Source organism: Pipistrellus kuhlii, unplaced genomic scaffold (genome assembly GCF_014108245.1).
Source record: "Pipistrellus kuhlii isolate mPipKuh1 unplaced genomic scaffold, mPipKuh1.p scaffold_m20_p_15, whole genome shotgun sequence".
NCBI lineage: Eukaryota > Metazoa > Chordata > Mammalia > Chiroptera > Vespertilionidae > Pipistrellus > Pipistrellus kuhlii.
In genome coordinates, this window is record NW_023425460.1 from 43,924,862 (window position 1) to 43,940,658 (window position 15,797).

The 15,797-nt window shown below is 66.5% G+C and overlaps 1 protein-coding gene across 1 annotated transcript in view; it reads left to right on the forward strand.

Moving 5' to 3' along the window:
- The window catches only part of CFAP46 (cilia and flagella associated protein 46), a 46,650-nt gene extending 33,216 nt beyond the window's left edge, over window positions 1-13,434 (forward strand). Inside the window, exons 40-60 of the mRNA XM_045582222.1 lie at window positions 496-631; window positions 917-1,105; window positions 1,829-2,017; window positions 3,364-3,498; window positions 3,579-3,758; window positions 4,003-4,173; window positions 4,712-4,809; window positions 5,170-5,246; window positions 5,793-5,923; window positions 6,406-6,527; window positions 7,066-7,152; window positions 8,513-8,667; window positions 9,420-9,490; window positions 9,569-9,629; window positions 9,726-9,761; window positions 10,312-10,414; window positions 10,992-11,104; window positions 12,040-12,121; window positions 12,479-12,615; window positions 12,716-12,793; window positions 13,195-13,434. Of these exons, the coding sequence (XP_045438178.1) occupies window positions 496-631; window positions 917-1,105; window positions 1,829-2,017; window positions 3,364-3,498; window positions 3,579-3,758; window positions 4,003-4,173; window positions 4,712-4,809; window positions 5,170-5,246; window positions 5,793-5,923; window positions 6,406-6,527; window positions 7,066-7,152; window positions 8,513-8,667; window positions 9,420-9,490; window positions 9,569-9,629; window positions 9,726-9,761; window positions 10,312-10,414; window positions 10,992-11,104; window positions 12,040-12,121; window positions 12,479-12,615; window positions 12,716-12,793; window positions 13,195-13,316 (2,473 nt within the window). The 3' untranslated portion in view covers window positions 13,317-13,434. The remainder of the gene's footprint in view (window positions 1-495; window positions 632-916; window positions 1,106-1,828; window positions 2,018-3,363; window positions 3,499-3,578; window positions 3,759-4,002; window positions 4,174-4,711; window positions 4,810-5,169; window positions 5,247-5,792; window positions 5,924-6,405; window positions 6,528-7,065; window positions 7,153-8,512; window positions 8,668-9,419; window positions 9,491-9,568; window positions 9,630-9,725; window positions 9,762-10,311; window positions 10,415-10,991; window positions 11,105-12,039; window positions 12,122-12,478; window positions 12,616-12,715; window positions 12,794-13,194) is intronic.
- The last annotated feature ends 2,363 nt before the right edge of the window (window positions 13,435-15,797 follow it).

The following is a 15,797-nucleotide window of genomic DNA, read 5'->3' on the forward strand; positions in this document are numbered from 1 at the left end:
ATCATCCAGCCACATCGCACACGTGCAGACATGTAGCACATGCATGTGTACACACTACCCGGGGCACGCACATGTGTTCACACACAGCCCCGCAGAGAGGTGAGCACAGCCTCAGGAAACGCCCCCTTCCCGCCTGGGACACCCTCACGCTCCGTGACACACACGTGTGAGGTGTTAAAACAGCTTTGATGAGGGAGAGCGACCTGCACCTGTGTAGAATGTCAGATGGTCGTCGTAGGAATTCAGAAATGCAGACGCAGCCTGGGGACAGGAGGGGACAGGCGGCCGGCTCTGCGGAGCCCACTGGGCCCGGGGGAAGGCGCCCTAAGACAGAAAGGCGATTGCACCCGGTCGTGTTCAGATGTGCTGACAGTATCTGTGCGTGTGTAAGATCGCCTCATTGCATGCTGAGCACTAACGCACGCGCAGCACGGTCCCCCTGCACCTTCTGTCGCTGCTGGCGGCGCGCCACCCTGACATCTCTGTCCCGGGAAGGCTAAGCGCCCAGCTGGAGCCGGACGAGGAGCAGAGGACCAAGTACTACCTGGAGGCCTATGACCTGGCCCAGAGCGCCGTGGCCCAGGAGGAGGAGCTGCTGCACAGCGTCCAGAGCCTCCTGGCCCTCCAGGACGTAAGTGTGTGCCCGGGACCCGGGGCCACCCCGGCGCAGAGGCCGCTGCGCTGCCCACGCTCCCCGTGGCCTCCGGGGGAGGGGCCGGGGAGAGCGAGGCGGCGGGCGGGAGGGAATGTGGGGCGAGGGGGCCGTCACTGTTTTCACGGGGGTGATGGCTCTTTGGGGGTCCCGGCCCGTGAAATCACAGCAACACGCAGGTCAGCGATGCCTGCGCACAGCAGCTCGCGGACGCCGGCCGGGCCTCCGGGCGCTCCGGGCCTGACTCGCCCCCGAACGTGCCAGTTACAGAACGTGACCACGCCTCTGGCCCGGAGGCTGGCGCACCTCAAGCTGAAGCTGGTGGACGTGTACCTGGACATGTTCCAGTTCCTCTGGGAGGAGCCGCTGGAGCACGACCTGCGGCAGGACTCCATGGAGAAGCTGCTGGCCGACTACCTGCGGAGCGTGAGCGACCTCTCCGCCACTGGCCTGGTAACTGACGGCCGCCGCCTGGCCGCCTGGCCGCCTGGCCGCCCGCGGGCGCCGGCCGTGTGCGGGCTCTGCCCGGGGACCCCGGCCCGGAGCTCACCACGCACGCCCCTCAGACCTCTGCCCTGTGGCCCCCGGGGGCCCCACAGCTTGGGGGTCTCCGTTCTTACTGAGGAAGGGCCTGCCCCGATCATCTGAGGGACCCCCACTGGCTAATGAACCCAGGGCACATGAGCTCCCTCCCGAGTTCTGAGTTTGCTCTGACAATTCTGCCAGCGTGTGAGAAAGCCCATGATTTGAATCACATTTTGTTTAAAAAAAAAAAAAAAAAGTTTAATTTGCAAATTGTTGGTTTCGAAGGAAGCATTCTGCCATTCTAGACGTTTTCTTAGATTTCACGCATCCCAAATCGAACAAATTTGACAAAACTATAGATGGATGAAACTTGACGCGAACGTATGCTTGTCCCTGAGCCCTAACCTGAGGCTCTGTATGCAAGCTTCAGCGGCCCTCCCTTAAGCTAAGCGCTGGAGACACCCCCCCCCCCCCCCAGGACGGCTCCTGTGTCCCCACTCCCGGGGCCGTGCGGGGCGGCGGGGGGTGGAGGGGTGGGCCGGGGGCGCTGGCGGGCGGGGTGGCCGGGGGGTGGGGGGTGGGGGTGGGTGGGCCGGGGGCGCTGGCGGGCGGGGCGGGAGGGGTGACTGACGGACGCGGTTTGTGTTGAAGAGATGGTTCACGCTGAGGCGGACGCTGCCCCACGTCGCGCTGGCGCAGCTGGGGAGCCTGCAGCCGCTGAGCGCCAGCTGCGTGGAGATCCGCGCGCGGCTCCTGGGCCTGGTGGGCAGGGCCCTGCGCCTGCTGGCCGTGCAGGCGGACCCCGTGCGCCACATCTTGTACTGGGAGGAGAGCCTCCTGGTAGGTGCTCCGGCGGCTAGCCCGGCACCCGCCCGCCGTCCGCGCTCCAACAACCAAACCGAGCCTTTCAAACTGCACCCCCTCAGAGCAGGAAGGGAAACAGGCCTCAGGTCGTCCTCATTAGGAAGGGTGTGTGGCTGGAGGCGGGAGGGAAGGCAAGACGCAGTCTGGCCAGCGGGACCTCTGAGAACAGACTACGGACAAGCGCTGTCTGTGCCTTTATAAAGTGGAGGTGGGAGAGGGGCATACGGGGAGGGGGGTGTCCCAGCCCCAAACATGGCCTCGGCTCATGGTGCCTCCCCGACCTCAGCCGCTCTCCGCCCGGAGTCTGGAGTTGCCTGGGCTCGGGGGCCCTGCACCCACACAGTCCAGAGCAGCCCGAGTGAGCCCCGAGCCCTGCCCCCCGGCCATGTGGTCCAGCGGCCCCCCTTCTCTGGAGCCCCTGGCGAGGCTGCCCAGCAGCCGGGCGCCCGTGGGAGCACACGACCCCTTAGTGGGGCCTGGGGCCAGCGCTGCCACGCAGGCACCCCCCCCTTCCACCCCGGTGCAGCCAGGCGCGGCCCGCACCCCGTCCCTCAGGAGGAGCCCTCCGGCCGGGCGGATGGCCCCGCACCCTGTGTGACTTGGAGCTGGGGCCCCGCCTCCCTGTCCAGCCTGGGGCACAGGCCCCGTCAGCCCCTGTGGGCTCTCTGTGCCTGGGACCTAGGGTAGGACTCGCTTTTGGTGAAGCTGAGGAGTCTGGCCCTTGTTGAGTGCCTGCACAGGCGGGCTCAGTGGGGTAGAGGCAGACCCACACGCCTGTCCACACTGGGGCCCGTCCACGAGGTGGCGCTAACAGCCCCCTGGGAGGACTGTCGGGGGAAACGGGCACTAACTCCCAGAAACCCACCCACCCAGATCCAGCTCCTCCCCAGCCCAGGTTCCTCCGGCCCCAGCCCCCCATGACCCCACAGACCCAGGCCTCCCCTCAACCCCAGTCCTCTGGGGCCCACTGCCTCCCAAAGAACCCCATTTGGTGGCCTGTTCTCCAGACAGGCTGGCACAGGTCTCATGGTCCCCTAGTCCCCGGGGCAGGCGGGCACCTGACTCACTGGGTCGCAGCTGCTCAGAGCTGCTGGGCGCTGGGGCCCGGGAGCCTGGGTTGCCAGGACTGACGGGAGGTGGGTACGGCATGCGACCCATCGAGGCCTGTGCCGCCCGGACTCGCTTCCCCAGAGCTGCTCCCCGTCCACCGCACCGGCCAGCCGGGCCCTCTCAGGGGATCCTGCAGAGTCGCCTGACCCACAGGCACTTCCGGGCTGGGCGGTGCCCCGACAAAGGCCAGCTGACGGAGGCATGTCCCCTAGGTGGGAACAGAGCCCAGCACCTTCAAGCATCTGGAGATCACCCCGGACGATGGGGACAGCGAGGAGCATGGCAGCAGCCAGCCAGCCTTCATGCCGGCCCCTGAGGAGCGGAGCAGGAAAAGCTCGGAGCTGAAGGTACGGCTGCTCCCGCCCGCCCGCCCGCCCCGCCCGCGGAGCCAGCCTGGGCTGAGCCTGCGCCTGTGCCCGGCCTGCAGCGGAGGAAGGCGCTGGCCCAGCAGTACCTGGCCCAGGCCACCGAGGTGCTGCTGCAGTGCCTGCAGGTCGCCCTGGGCAACAGCCTCCTGGAGGAAGCGGCGGCCGCCAGCCTGGAGATGGTGGAGTGCATCGGCACCCTGGACCCCACGGCCACCTGCCAGTTCCTGATGCTGTCCCAGGTGTGGCGCTGCCCCGTGCACCCTCCAGCCGCCTTGGGGAGGGAGGGAGGGAGGGAGGCCCCCGCGCCCCGTGCCTCTCCGCTGATGGCTCCGCCAGCGCCGGCCCGGCTAGGGCCGGGGCCTGTGTGGAGGACGGCCCTCACTTAGGGGAGAGGCCGTCCTCCTGAGGTTCCCTGAGCCCCGGCCCCTCTTCCCCATGGGCCTGGCCGGGCCTGGCCCTCGCACCTCCCTCGGTCTGTTCCAGAGCTGCTCAGTCTCGGACATGATGCGGGACGTCCTGCTCACGGCCACGGCCAACACCAGCAGCTCGCAGCTGGCGGCCCTGCTGCACCTCGAGAACAGGCTGAAGCGCCAGGAGCGGACCTCCACCAGCCAGTTTGCCAGCGTGGAGCAGAGGCTGGCTGCCATTTCCAAGGTGACTGACGCCCTCGAACCCTGGTCAGCTTTTGCACACTTGAAGCTCATCTCATCAGAAGGCAGAAGGCAGCTCAGCGGGGAGGGGGTGGCGTGCAGGAGAGCAGGCAGCTGGAAGGAGGGACACAGGGCTGAAGGCAGGGAGAGGGGACGGGGTGGCGTGTGCACACAAAGCCGTGTGCATCTGTGCCCTTGACTGTGCACGTGTGCGTGCACGCCTGCGTGTGTGGTGTGGACACGGGAGGAGGCCCAGGGAAGAGGCTGCACTATTTTGGTTTTTGGGCGTCCATGTGCTTTGGATCATGCGATGGAGTTTCTATTCGTGAAGAGCCAGGTAAATCCGCGTGCACCTGCTGCCCCCTTGTGGTGGCCATGAGTTGTGCAGCGTTCCTGACAGCCCCAGCCCAGGCAGAACCCCCCAGCTGCCACCCTGCTCGCCCCCCTGTATCCCAACCTGCTGACACGTCTCCTCTTCAGAGATGATGATGACGCCAGCAGCCCACCTGCTTGAGGTTCGCTGACCTCTGCTTGTCATACAGGCTTGGCAGAATCTCTCGGTCACGGAACAACATTTTAACCACTTAAATGAGATTCCTTCCACTTTTCGGGTTGTGTCTCTGCACCACTCACCGGACAGGTAGGCCGATTCCTATTCTTATGCCTGCTCCCCACCCGCAGCCGGGTCTTGGAGGCCACGGGCCACCTCCTGACCTTCATGGGGCCCTGTGTGTCTGAGGGTCACCACTAGGTGGGGCAGAACCAGTTGGCTGGTCTGGAGAGAGGGTGGCTGGCCCAGCCTCGGGCAGAGGCAGCGGACAGCTCACCGAGGCGTCCGCACGGGCCTGTTTTAATTCTGCATCTTGACTTCGCCCGGCGCTGGTGTGGAGGGTGCTCCCACTGGGGGTGCACGTGGCTCACAGAAGCTGCGTCTTGGGGCTGCTCTGGGACCCTCTGGGCTGGGCTTGGCCCGACCCTGCACATGCCCTCCTGCTCACAGGACCCTTCTGTATGGTGCTGCCTACGAGAAACCCAAGTTCATCCCCATGACCAAAGGGAAGTTGGTCCAAGTCGGGGGTGAGTTCCCGGAGCAGCTATTTTCCCCGGCGCTAGGCACCTCCGGACACACGGCCCTCCTGTGGGCGTGGTGACCCCACACTCCATTCCTACCCCCCCCCCCGGGGGGGTTGGGCAGGTTCAGCACAGTCTGGTGGAGGCATCTCAGAGTGGGGAGCCCCGGCCACCAGTCTCTGAAACATCCCAGTGACCGGGGCTCTGCCCACGGCCAGGACCAGCCCCTTGGGGAAGGCCCTGGGGCCAGAGGGCCGGCCGCTGCCCGAGCTACATCCGTGCAGGGCCTGCCGCCTCGGCCCGTTTCAAACGCCTCGTTTCTGTCTTCCCTTCTTCCCTCAACCCTTCGGGCCCCTGCCCTCTAGCCCAGCCCCCTGCCTTAGGGGGTCGGTCCCTCACTCCAGTGCTGGCCGGGCGGGGAGTCCGCCCCCAGGCGGGCGAGCCTCGTGGAGAAGCCCTGGGCCCGCAGTTTGCTCAGGAGTGCCACGGGTTCACGGCCACGGGCGGGCCTGCGAGGCCGGGCGAGGGCAGCGGCGGTGTCTGTCTCCGCAGACGCCTGCAAGGTGGCGAGGGTGGCAGTGAACCCGGCCACCTTATCCGGCCTGGTGGCCAGCACCCAAAAGTTCCGGGAGCAGAGCCAGGTTGAGGTGTGCAACAAGGACAGAGCCCTGGTCCTCGGCCTGGTGAGGCCCCAGCCCCGAGCCCAGCTGTCAGGGGACCGGGACCCCAGCCTGGCCGCAGTAAGGTGGTGGGGGGGCCGGACAGGGACCCCCTCAACGGTTAAGCAGCACCGACCAGGCACTGTGGGACACCCAGGCCGGCTTCCCTGCTGGACAGGGGGCAACTTTTCTTTGAATTCCAGAGCCCAGTCTGATGCTGACACCTCCGTGGTGTGATGCAGAGGATCCCCGTGGGGCTGGGGTGCCCAAGAGGGGCTGCGGGAGGAACTGACCATCACTGGGCATGTCTACGGGGCCCCAGGACTCCGGTGCCCAAGGCAGGCGGCCGGTCCACGGCACTTCCTGTGCTGCTGAGCTGGGCCCTGGCCCCCAGGCTGTTCCGGAGCGGCCTGTCCCTGCGGGTCCCCCACCGCAGGGTTGCGCCCCTCGTTGTACCCCCTGAGGCCCCCTGGCGCCTTCTGAGCATGGCTGTCTGGCTTGGGCAGAAATCACAAGACTCGAAACAGGAGAGGCAGAGGTTTCCTTTCCTGAGAATCGGCGACATCGTGCAGGCCACGGAGGACTACCTGCGCCCACTGCTCCTGCTGCTCCGCTGCCCCGAGCCCAGGTCCCGTGCCCGGTGCCCTCTGGGGGTCAGGGGCCTGAGCTGGGCACACCCAGTGGAGCCTGGTGCCGGGCGGGCAGGCGGGCGGGAAGCCACCTCCCTCTCCTTCCGCTCCCGTTCACACGGGGAACTCGCACCTCCTGTGCTTCCTGAGAGTCTCTGCACCCCCAGGATTCCCGCACCCCCAGGATTCCCGCACCCCCAGGATGCCCGCACCCCCAGGATTCCCGCACCCCCAGGATGCCCGGCTCTGTCCCCTCTGCCGTCTGCAGAGAGGCCCGGTCCTCTCACACCGGCTGCTGGGCTGTGGGCGGACCGCAGGGCGAGGGGCTGCCGGGGGTGTTTCTGGCAGGAGGGCAGGCAGCGGGGCTGGGGCTGGGCCTCTGGGACCGGGCAGCCGTCAGCGAGGGCCCCGGGCGCGGCTCCCCGGCCCCATCCGCGAGGCCGTGCTGCGTTAACCGGAAACGGTCCTCAGCGACGTGCCCGAGGCTCCCGCTGGGTGAGGTGTGCGAGTATGTGAACGTGTGCCTGTGCCTTTCAGAATGCACGTTTCGCCGACCATGGGGGACCTGGGGAAAGCGAAGGGCAAAGACAAGGACCGGAAGCAGTCCGCGGTCCCAGGTGAGTCATTGGCCCCGGGAACCTCCGGGGCTGTGGGGGAAGCAGAAGCCGGCTGGGACTCGCCCCACCTGGGAGAGCCGAGGGGTTGACAGCCGTTGGGCCTCCCTCCGAGGGTCTCCCCGGGCGCCGGGCACTGCAGGTGGCTGGGACGGTCTCAGAGGCTGTGTGCCCCGCCACCTCTGTCCACCTGGCCGCGGGGTCAGCTGCGGGCGGCCAGTGCTCGGGGCTCATGGCTCGTCCCCACAGCTGGGAGGCGTGCTGACCTGTGCTAGGGGTGTGCCGCCTGGTGCCTGATTTCACAAGTAGCTCTTTTATTTTTATTTTTTAATCTATGCCTGAGGCTATCTTTCCATTGATTTTTAGAGAGAGTGGAAGAGTGGGGGAAGGAAGGGAAGAGTGAGTGAGAGAGAGAAACATTGATGTGAGAGAGACATCGATTGGTTGCCTCCTGCACACCCCCCGACCTGGGCCAGGAGTTTATCCTGCAACCAAGGTACGTGCTCTTGACCGGGAATCAAGCCCGAGAGACCCTCGGTCCGCAGGCCGACACTCTGACCACTGAGCCAAACTGGCCGGAGCCATAAACTGCTCTTTTAAAAACGGCAGTTCATTCATCTACTTTTCTCCCCCCACGAAGACTTGCTGAGCAGAGGGAAGTGGGCAGTTACTCTGACCCCCGCCGGGTGCTGATGCCCGCAGCCCGAGGGGCAGGCCCTCAGAGATGAGCGCCCCAAGCGCCCCGGGGCCCGTCCACCCGCCTGAGGATGGAGGGTCCCAAGACAAGTCCCGTCCACACACCAGCTCCGAGGCCCCTGCTGTGCCTGAGATGCTGCCCTCACGCCCCTGGGTCCGAGGAGCCAGCCGCGCTGGGACCGGGCCCTGTTGTCACTCCTAAGGCGGAGTCCGGGCTCGGCCGTGTGTGGTGTGCGCTTCGGACCGAGGCTCCTCGTCGGGCTCCGCGGTCCCCGGGGAAAGCCTTTCTCCAGAGGACCCTCCACGGGGCTGCCCTGGAGGCCACAGCCCCTCTCTGGCCTCCGAGGGAGCAGAGGGCTGTGCCAACGCCCGCCCTTTGGGAGGGGGCTCCCTGGTCGGGAGGAGCCACGTCATCCCAGGACCTGCCTGCGCCGGGCCGGTCCCCAGAGCCACGGGAGACCCGACACCCCTGTGGCCGGCCCGGCTGAACCGCCAGACCGCTGTGTCTCCCCGAGAGAGGCCCCATGCCCGGCCCTGCTCCCTGCCGGGCGTGTGTGCGTGTGTGTGTGTGTGTGTGTGTGTGTGTGGCCGTGCCAGGCAGTGGCTGCAGCGGTGACTTTTGCCTCAGGGTTGGCCCCGCCGGCAGCCAGCTTCCTGCCGCCCCCGGGGGAGACGGAGGCGGCGGACACCGTGGTCCTGCTTGTGGACAGGCCGCTGCTGGAGCTGCCCCTGGAGGGCCTGCTGACGCTCCGGGAGGGGGCCATCAACTCCATGTCGCGGGAGTTCTCGCTGCAGATGCTCTACAACCGCCTCCACCAGGAGGAGCCAGGTGAGGGCGCCGGGCGGGCCGGCCGGCCGGCGGTGTGTTTTGAAAGGGAACTGCTCACTTTTACCACCCGAGGCCGTTAGCTCCGGTCACAGCCATCAGAGAGGGGTTCATAGAGCACGCTGTGTGCCAGTGCTGCCAGGGTGGGTCTTGGCCACACTGTCTCCTCGCCGGGCCCGGGGCCGGTTTCGGCAGGAGCACCGCACGGCCATCAGTGTGGAGTCAAACAGAAAATAAGGAGATTGGGTTGTTGCCGCCCTCCAAGAAGAAATCCCAAGGACCAAGCGTGCCCTTCCGCCGGAGACAAGGAGAACTCCAGCCAGAGGCACAAAGCCATGGCTTTCGGACGCTGGAGGCCTGGCGGGGGGGACCGCAGAGCCCGTGGACCCAGAGTGACAGGAGTCTGCAGGGCAGTCCCGGGGCTGCACAGGGCCCCCCACGTCTCCGCTGGCGGCAGGGCAGGGCAGTGTGGGGAGAAGCCAGGACAGAGCCGCCCACAGCAGCCACCACGTCCGACACGCAGCCAGGCAGAGGGAGAGGCTGGAGTCCCCAGGCCTTTCCCGCCCTCTGCGTCTTCACATCTGAGATGCTGCTGCCCTTTCGCATTAGAAAGCGGGACAGGAACAGCCCTTCCCACATCTCGCTTTGGTGTTGAGGTGACGCTCACATCACGTCAGACCGGCCGTTCCAAAGCGAGCGGAGTGGCGTCCGACGCCTCTCGGTGCCCTCACCGCTTCCTTCCGTGTCTCCCACAGACCGGACCGCGAAGAAGGGCGCCAAAGGCAAAGAGCTAAAGAGGAAAGGGCCCGGGAAGAAGAGCCGGAAGGTAGGGGGAGGCCGCTGGCCCCGGGCGGAGGGCCGGGTGCCGCTGGAGCCGGGCCCCACGACCCCGCCTTTGTCACAGGGCAGCGCGCCCCGAGTCATCCCTCCCGAGGCCATCCTGATCGACTCGGACAGCTTCCGGTGTATCCTTTGCCGCCCCCCCCCCCCCCCCCCCCCCCCCCCCCACCCTCCCCGCCCCACACCAGCCTGTGTCCTGGTTCTGCTTAATCGAAGCCCAGACGTCGCGGACCCCTTCGAGGAGGCCCAGGGCCCGGGTGAGCAGTTGCACGGCCCCTCCCCTCTCTGAATGCACGCACACGTGCACGCACACATGAACACGCACACATGCAGGCACACACGAACACGCCACACCCCACCCTCGGCATCGGGCGCGGCCGGCCACCCCACAGGGCAGTCCGGGCGCCTTTCCTCCTCTCAGGCCTCCTGCCCCCAGGCTCTCCGTGTTTAATCCTGAGATTTAGGAAAATGTTTCACTGGAGGCCCAGTGCACTGGGAGGGTCCCTAGTGGCTGCTGGCTGCTGGCCAGGTCCTCTCTCTTACCCTGGCCGGCCCGCCCCCCGGTCGAACTCCCGGTCTCGGGGATAATTTGCATACTATGCTTTTATTATATAGGACCTTTTTTTTTTTTTTTTTTTGCGAAACTGGTTTTGCAAATCTCTCTGGGAGGGGGGAAGGAGACCAGTGTCTCCGCTCCCTGTGAGCGACACTGCCCCGGCCGGTGCCCCCTGAGGCCGGCCTGGCAGCCCCCATGCTCACGCGGTGACGAAGCCTCTGCGTTTTGCCTCCATTCTGTTCTCGTTGCAGTGGCGTGGCTGCCTATCTCCGTAACCCGGGAGGTTCTGGATAAATACAAAGACTCGTACACCGCGAAATGGGTGGGCCATCTGGGAAAGAAGCTCTTCCCCAGGTCCGCTCTGGGTTCCGGGCCTTGGTCCTGTGGGGCTCCCTGTGCCAGGGGGTGCTCTTCCCGTCTCAGTCTGCTCCTGGGCCCCTCCCCGCCCCGTCTCCCCCTCTCTCCCTCAGGCCCCATTCTGCCCTGTGACCCCCTGATTTCCCTTCCTCTCACTCGGGTGCCTGGGTCCCATTTCCCAGAGGAGGAGCTGCCCGGGTGCCTGCACAGGGCCCTACAGTCAGTCCGGGGCAGGTCCAGTGGGCGCCCTCGGGGACTGGGCGTGCAGTGTCCCTCCAGCACTTCCCAGGGCCACGCCAGTGAGCTGGGGGTCCCTGCCAGGGACACGGGGGCCCCTTCTCCCGAGAGGGGCTGGCACCGGCTCCCAGGGACCCCAAGTCAGAGCCAGGAGAGGCCGCGGGAGGACATGCACGAGGCTCTGTGCATCTCAGCCACGAGGGGCGGAGGGAAGACCGAGCGAGCGAGCAGGATGTCTCTGCGTTAAACACTCATCCCCGGAGGGAGGTGTCCCCGGGGCTCCGCACCGCCTGTCCCCGGCCGGCCGGCCGCCCGCCCACCGCACCCTGCCCCACAGCCAGGCCGACTGGGAGCAGCTGCTGGGCCGCTGCGAGGGCTTCTTCTTCTACGGGATGGAGAACTTCCTGTCGCACCTGTCGGTGGAGAGGCTGGCCGCCATGAGCTTGGAAGGTGAGCAGGCCCGGCTCTCCTCGGGGCCCGAGGGCACCGGATGACTGGGCACCGGGCAGAGCGGGTCTCGGCTGCCCCTTGGTCCCTGCCACCCCTTAGACTTCCAGGCGTGGCAGGCCACCAGGCCTGCAGAGGGTGGGAGGCTGGCGTGTCTGCCACACCCTGCCCACCAGGGCACCCGCCCTGCCCACCGGCCCTCTGCCTGGACTTCCGGCCCCGCCCCAGGGCACCCTGTGGGGGCATTTTCAGGGACCCCTCACGGAGGCCCCTCCCATTTGAGGTGCCTGTCCGCATTGATGGCAGCCTACGGACGCCTGTCCCAAGCTCCTTTCCAGCCCCCACGCACACCGTGGGGCCACTTCACCCCGTAAGCATGTCACCTGGGAGGTGGAGACAGGGCCTCTTTGAGATGCACCAAAGCCTCCGGGAGGGATGGCCCCGGGCCCACTGCGCCCCCCGCCCCAAGGCCTGTGCGCACACAGCTGGAGGGTCTGCCTGCCCCCGGGGCTGCCCGAGGCCCGGCCCAGACAGGCCACCTGGGAGCGGGGTGGCCTCTGCTCTGTGGGGCCGCTGCCTGCCCACCCGGGTGCATCTCGGACACTGGCCCTGTCTCAGAGGGCATGGGGCGTGGTGACCAGCTCCTGTGCCTGTGCCTGCTGCTGTCCAGGCAAGCCAGCTGCCTGGTTGGGTGCTGGGAGCCGAGACCCCCTTGCAGGGAGGGGCATGCTGGGGCCCCGGGCACGAGGAGGCTGAGAGGGGTGTGGGCTCCCGAAGCAGATAGCGCCCCGAGCGCCAGTGCGGCCAGGGACCCCAGGAAAGGGCCTGCAGTTCCAACCCAGGCCCGGGTGCTGGGCCTGTTTCTGTGGTCACTGCACCGAGACGCCAGCCTCTGACCGCCCCCCCCCCCCCCCCCCCCCGCCCGCCGTGTCCTGCAGACTGCCGTCTGGTGGTGCTGCTGGACCGGAGCCGGTCCTACGAGAGCATGCGGCGGACGCTGGAGGCCTCGGAGCACAAGAGGTGCGGGGCCTGCTGGCAGCCGGGCATGGGGAGGCTGCTGGGGGGGATCCTGGGGGGGATGCATGATGGATGCATCCCATGGGAGTGTGGCGGGGAAGCGCCCTGCAGCGGTGGGCGGAGCCCCAAGAGGGAGCAGAGTCTCAGGGTCTCCGCAGCTGACTGCCGGCCACCAGAGCCTCGAGGCTGCTGGGCTGGGCCGGGTGCCCCCAGCACATGCACCCCAAGGACACGGACTTCCTCTCACCGGGGGTGCCCTCTTTGGGGGGCGCTTACGTTTGGGGGTGGGAAGTGTGAAGCGCTGTCGGGCCGTTTGGGGGAGGCCGGAGGGCGCAGTCCCACGGGGCTTGGTCCGCGCAGTGTCCCCCAGCTGGCCTTGGAGGAGCCCATCGAGACGGCCATCCTGCTCAGCCTGGCGGGGGTCAAGAGCATCCTGGCGAACCAGTGGCCAACGGCGCTGCAGGACAACACGCTGAGGGCCAACGTCCTGTGGGAAAGTGCGTGGGCCGGCCCGGCCCACCCCTGGGCCCCGGGGGCGGGCGGGGAGGGGCGGGTCCACGTATCTGAGGTGGACCCACCCCAGGATGTCTCCCCCAGACCTGCTGGCATACGGCAAGACAACCGGGAGAGCGGCCCGCATCCTGCAGAGGATGGAAGCTGGGGACCTGGTCCACGGTAACTAGACGCTGTCTGCCTCGGTGCCCGCCGCCCGCACCCTGCAGTGTCAGGGCCCCCACCTCTGCCCACACGGCCTCCTGCACACGGGCCTGCAGCCGGGAGGGGCCTTGGCGCTCCTCTCGGGAAGCTCCGGCAGCCAGATCTGCCGATTTGTCTTTAAAACCGTTCAAGTCCCACCAAGTCTGAAAGCCCAGTGGCCGGGGAGAAGGGGGGGGCGGGGGTTGGATGCGGGGGGAGGGGGGTATTCATAGCAGCGTCCAGGCCCAGGGGGCAGGGGGGAGGGGTGCTGTGTCACAGGCAGAGCCAGGGCACCCCTCCCCGCCCGCCCAGGCGCATGGCCCTGGGCTGGGCCCCGGAATTCCTGCTCCCAGTGAGCCTCCTGCCCCCTCTCCCCTCAGACGAGTCTCCACAGACCCCCAAGAACAGGCTGGCGTTCCGACCACCGCTGCATGGCTCCGAGTGGCCCTCCGTCAGCCTCAACCTGGTCCTGTATGGGCTGCCCAACCAGGCCATCGTGTGATCCCCGTCCCAGCCGCCCTGCCCCTGCACACCCCGTCCGGGCCCTCCTGCAGGGACCTCCCCCTGGTCCGAGCCCTCCCCTTCGGCCCTGGTGCCACCTGCCGCCGCCTCCTCCCGGGGCCCCCCAGGGCCTGCCTGCACCTCTGCACTGCGACCCTCCTGGCAGGTGGGGTGAGGGCTGCACCAGGGCCACCCCAGGCTGCCTGGACCCCTGAACCCGCCTCGCCAGTCGAGGGGGCACATCTATGCCTGGGGACCCCGAGGAGGGTGGTCTCCACCCCAACAGGCCGCCAACAGCAGGGTGCCCTCGGAAGACCGTTCCTGGCCGATGTCCCTGGGGACGAGGCTTGTGGTCCTGGGAGGGACGGGCCCGGCTCTGAGACCCTTTTGTTTGCCGTGTTAGAGTTCCAGTAAAGGACCGAACCAGCGCCTGAGTGTGTCTGTGGCCGGGACGCTGGGTGGCTGCGGCCTGGCCCGGCCCCGGGTCCGGGGGTCCCGGCACCAGCACCTGCTCCCGCCTGGCCGTGTGAAATGAGCCCCAGCCTCCCCCAGACCCCCACGCGGCTGGGCTCCCTCCGGCACAGGGAGGGACAGTGTTCACGCGATGCTGACACGGCTTCCTCCGCCGGCCACGGAGGCCTGTGAGGCGCTGTCCTCGCGGCCAGGCCCTCCCAGCCCGCTCTCCTGCTACCATGGGGTCAGGGTGGGCTGGTCTTCAGTCGTTCCCGAAACGTGGAGCCGAGCCACCAGGTGTGGCAGCAGGTGCCGTGGGCTGGCTCTGTGGCTCGGGCTCTGTCCACGTGTTTCCTCACGCCCGGGGAGAGGCGATGGGGGAGACGATGGCCCAGAGGAAGGCCAGGTCGGTGCCCACACCGCCAGCCCCTTGCTGGCCCTCTGACCTTGGCACGGGTGGTGCCACGCTGGGTCAGCGGGGTTGGAGGGGGTGCCCTCTCTCTCCAAACCTCTCGGCTGAGTGGCTGGCACTGGACTTGTCAGACCTTCGGCCTACGCCCCAGCCTCACGGCAGGCCCTGGGGCTGAAGGGAGCCGTGCAGGGGCGGGCAGCGGGGGTGGGCTGCACACAAGGTAGGGAGACCCAGAAAGCAGAAGGGGCACCCCCACACACATACACATACATACACATACATACATGTATACATGTGTGCATGCACAGGCTCTCACATGCATACACGTGCACACAGGTGCACGCACCCACACACACAAGCCTGTGGACAGCACAGTGTGCGTGCGGTTGGGGTCCCTTTCACCACCGTCTGCACTACTTATGCCGCTTTCCATGAATCTGCAATTAATTAAATATAAAGCGCTTCTAAATCTCGTCTTTGATAATATTGAAAGGTGGAGGGAGATTCCTCTTTTTTGTTTGATCCCCCCCCACTTTCCAAACATATACATACACAGAGTTGCTCCAGGTTTTTTTTTAAGCTAACTAATGACCAGGGAATAAATTTGGATCGGAGCGGCGCTGGAAATATGAGCTTTCTGTGGAGCGGTGCTGGCACACACCCAGACAACAGGAATAAAAGCTCCTGGAGATATTTCATCGCACGCGCACCGCTCACCTCCCCTGTGTCTCCCCACGTGAGCGCGATTTCATGTATCAAAGGCGCTAAAATAACTTTCTGAATTATGTCCCAGCAACATAACAAATCACATTATCAATTAACTTCTACAATAGAAGTGGCTTTCTGTAATAGATCCAAGCGTGGAAAAATTACGTGGGTGAAATTTATGTAACCCTAAAAACTGTAAGGAGAAGAAGGATCACTTTGGATTTATTGGTCCTAATGGGGGACGGGATGTAATTCGCATGGTGGACAGCCCTGAGGGACAGGGTGACCAGGTCTGCTCGCTCCGGACACGTCCCACAGAGGACACGGGGTGACAGGGCTGGGCAGCCGCCGGCCACGCCGCCGGCCAGCGGGCCCTGCGGGAGGGGCGGGGCCGGCGGGAGCGGGGCGGGGCCGGCGGGAGCGGGGGCGGGGCCGGCGGGAGCGGGGGCGGGGCCGGCGGGGGGGGGGCCTGCAGCTCTGGCCCAGGCTGAGCTCGGGACAGGCTCCGTGACCTTGAGGCGGTTCCTCTGGAGCTTCCGACAGCCTGACCCAGAACCGCCCATCGCTGGGGCCTGACCCCATCAGGCTCCCACAGCCCCGGGTCCCCACTGGCCCGGCCCCTCTGTGTCCCGGTCCCGCCCCCTCAGGCCCGCAGGGATGTCTTGCTCACCATTCGCCTTTTAAAAGTTCTGCTTGTTTTCCGAATCGTCTTGAAAATAGTGATTTCCATATGGTAAAAGTAAGGGGTGTTTTCACTGCGGGGAATCCGGGAGATACAGTCCTCTCAGCGGACAGCAGAGGTCACCGTTGGATGGCTCTTTTCTCTGCCGCTTTCTGCCCCTCGGGCTGCTCCGCGGTCTGGGCAAGCCCCCTGCACTCTCACTTACTCACTTACACGCCCAAAGACTT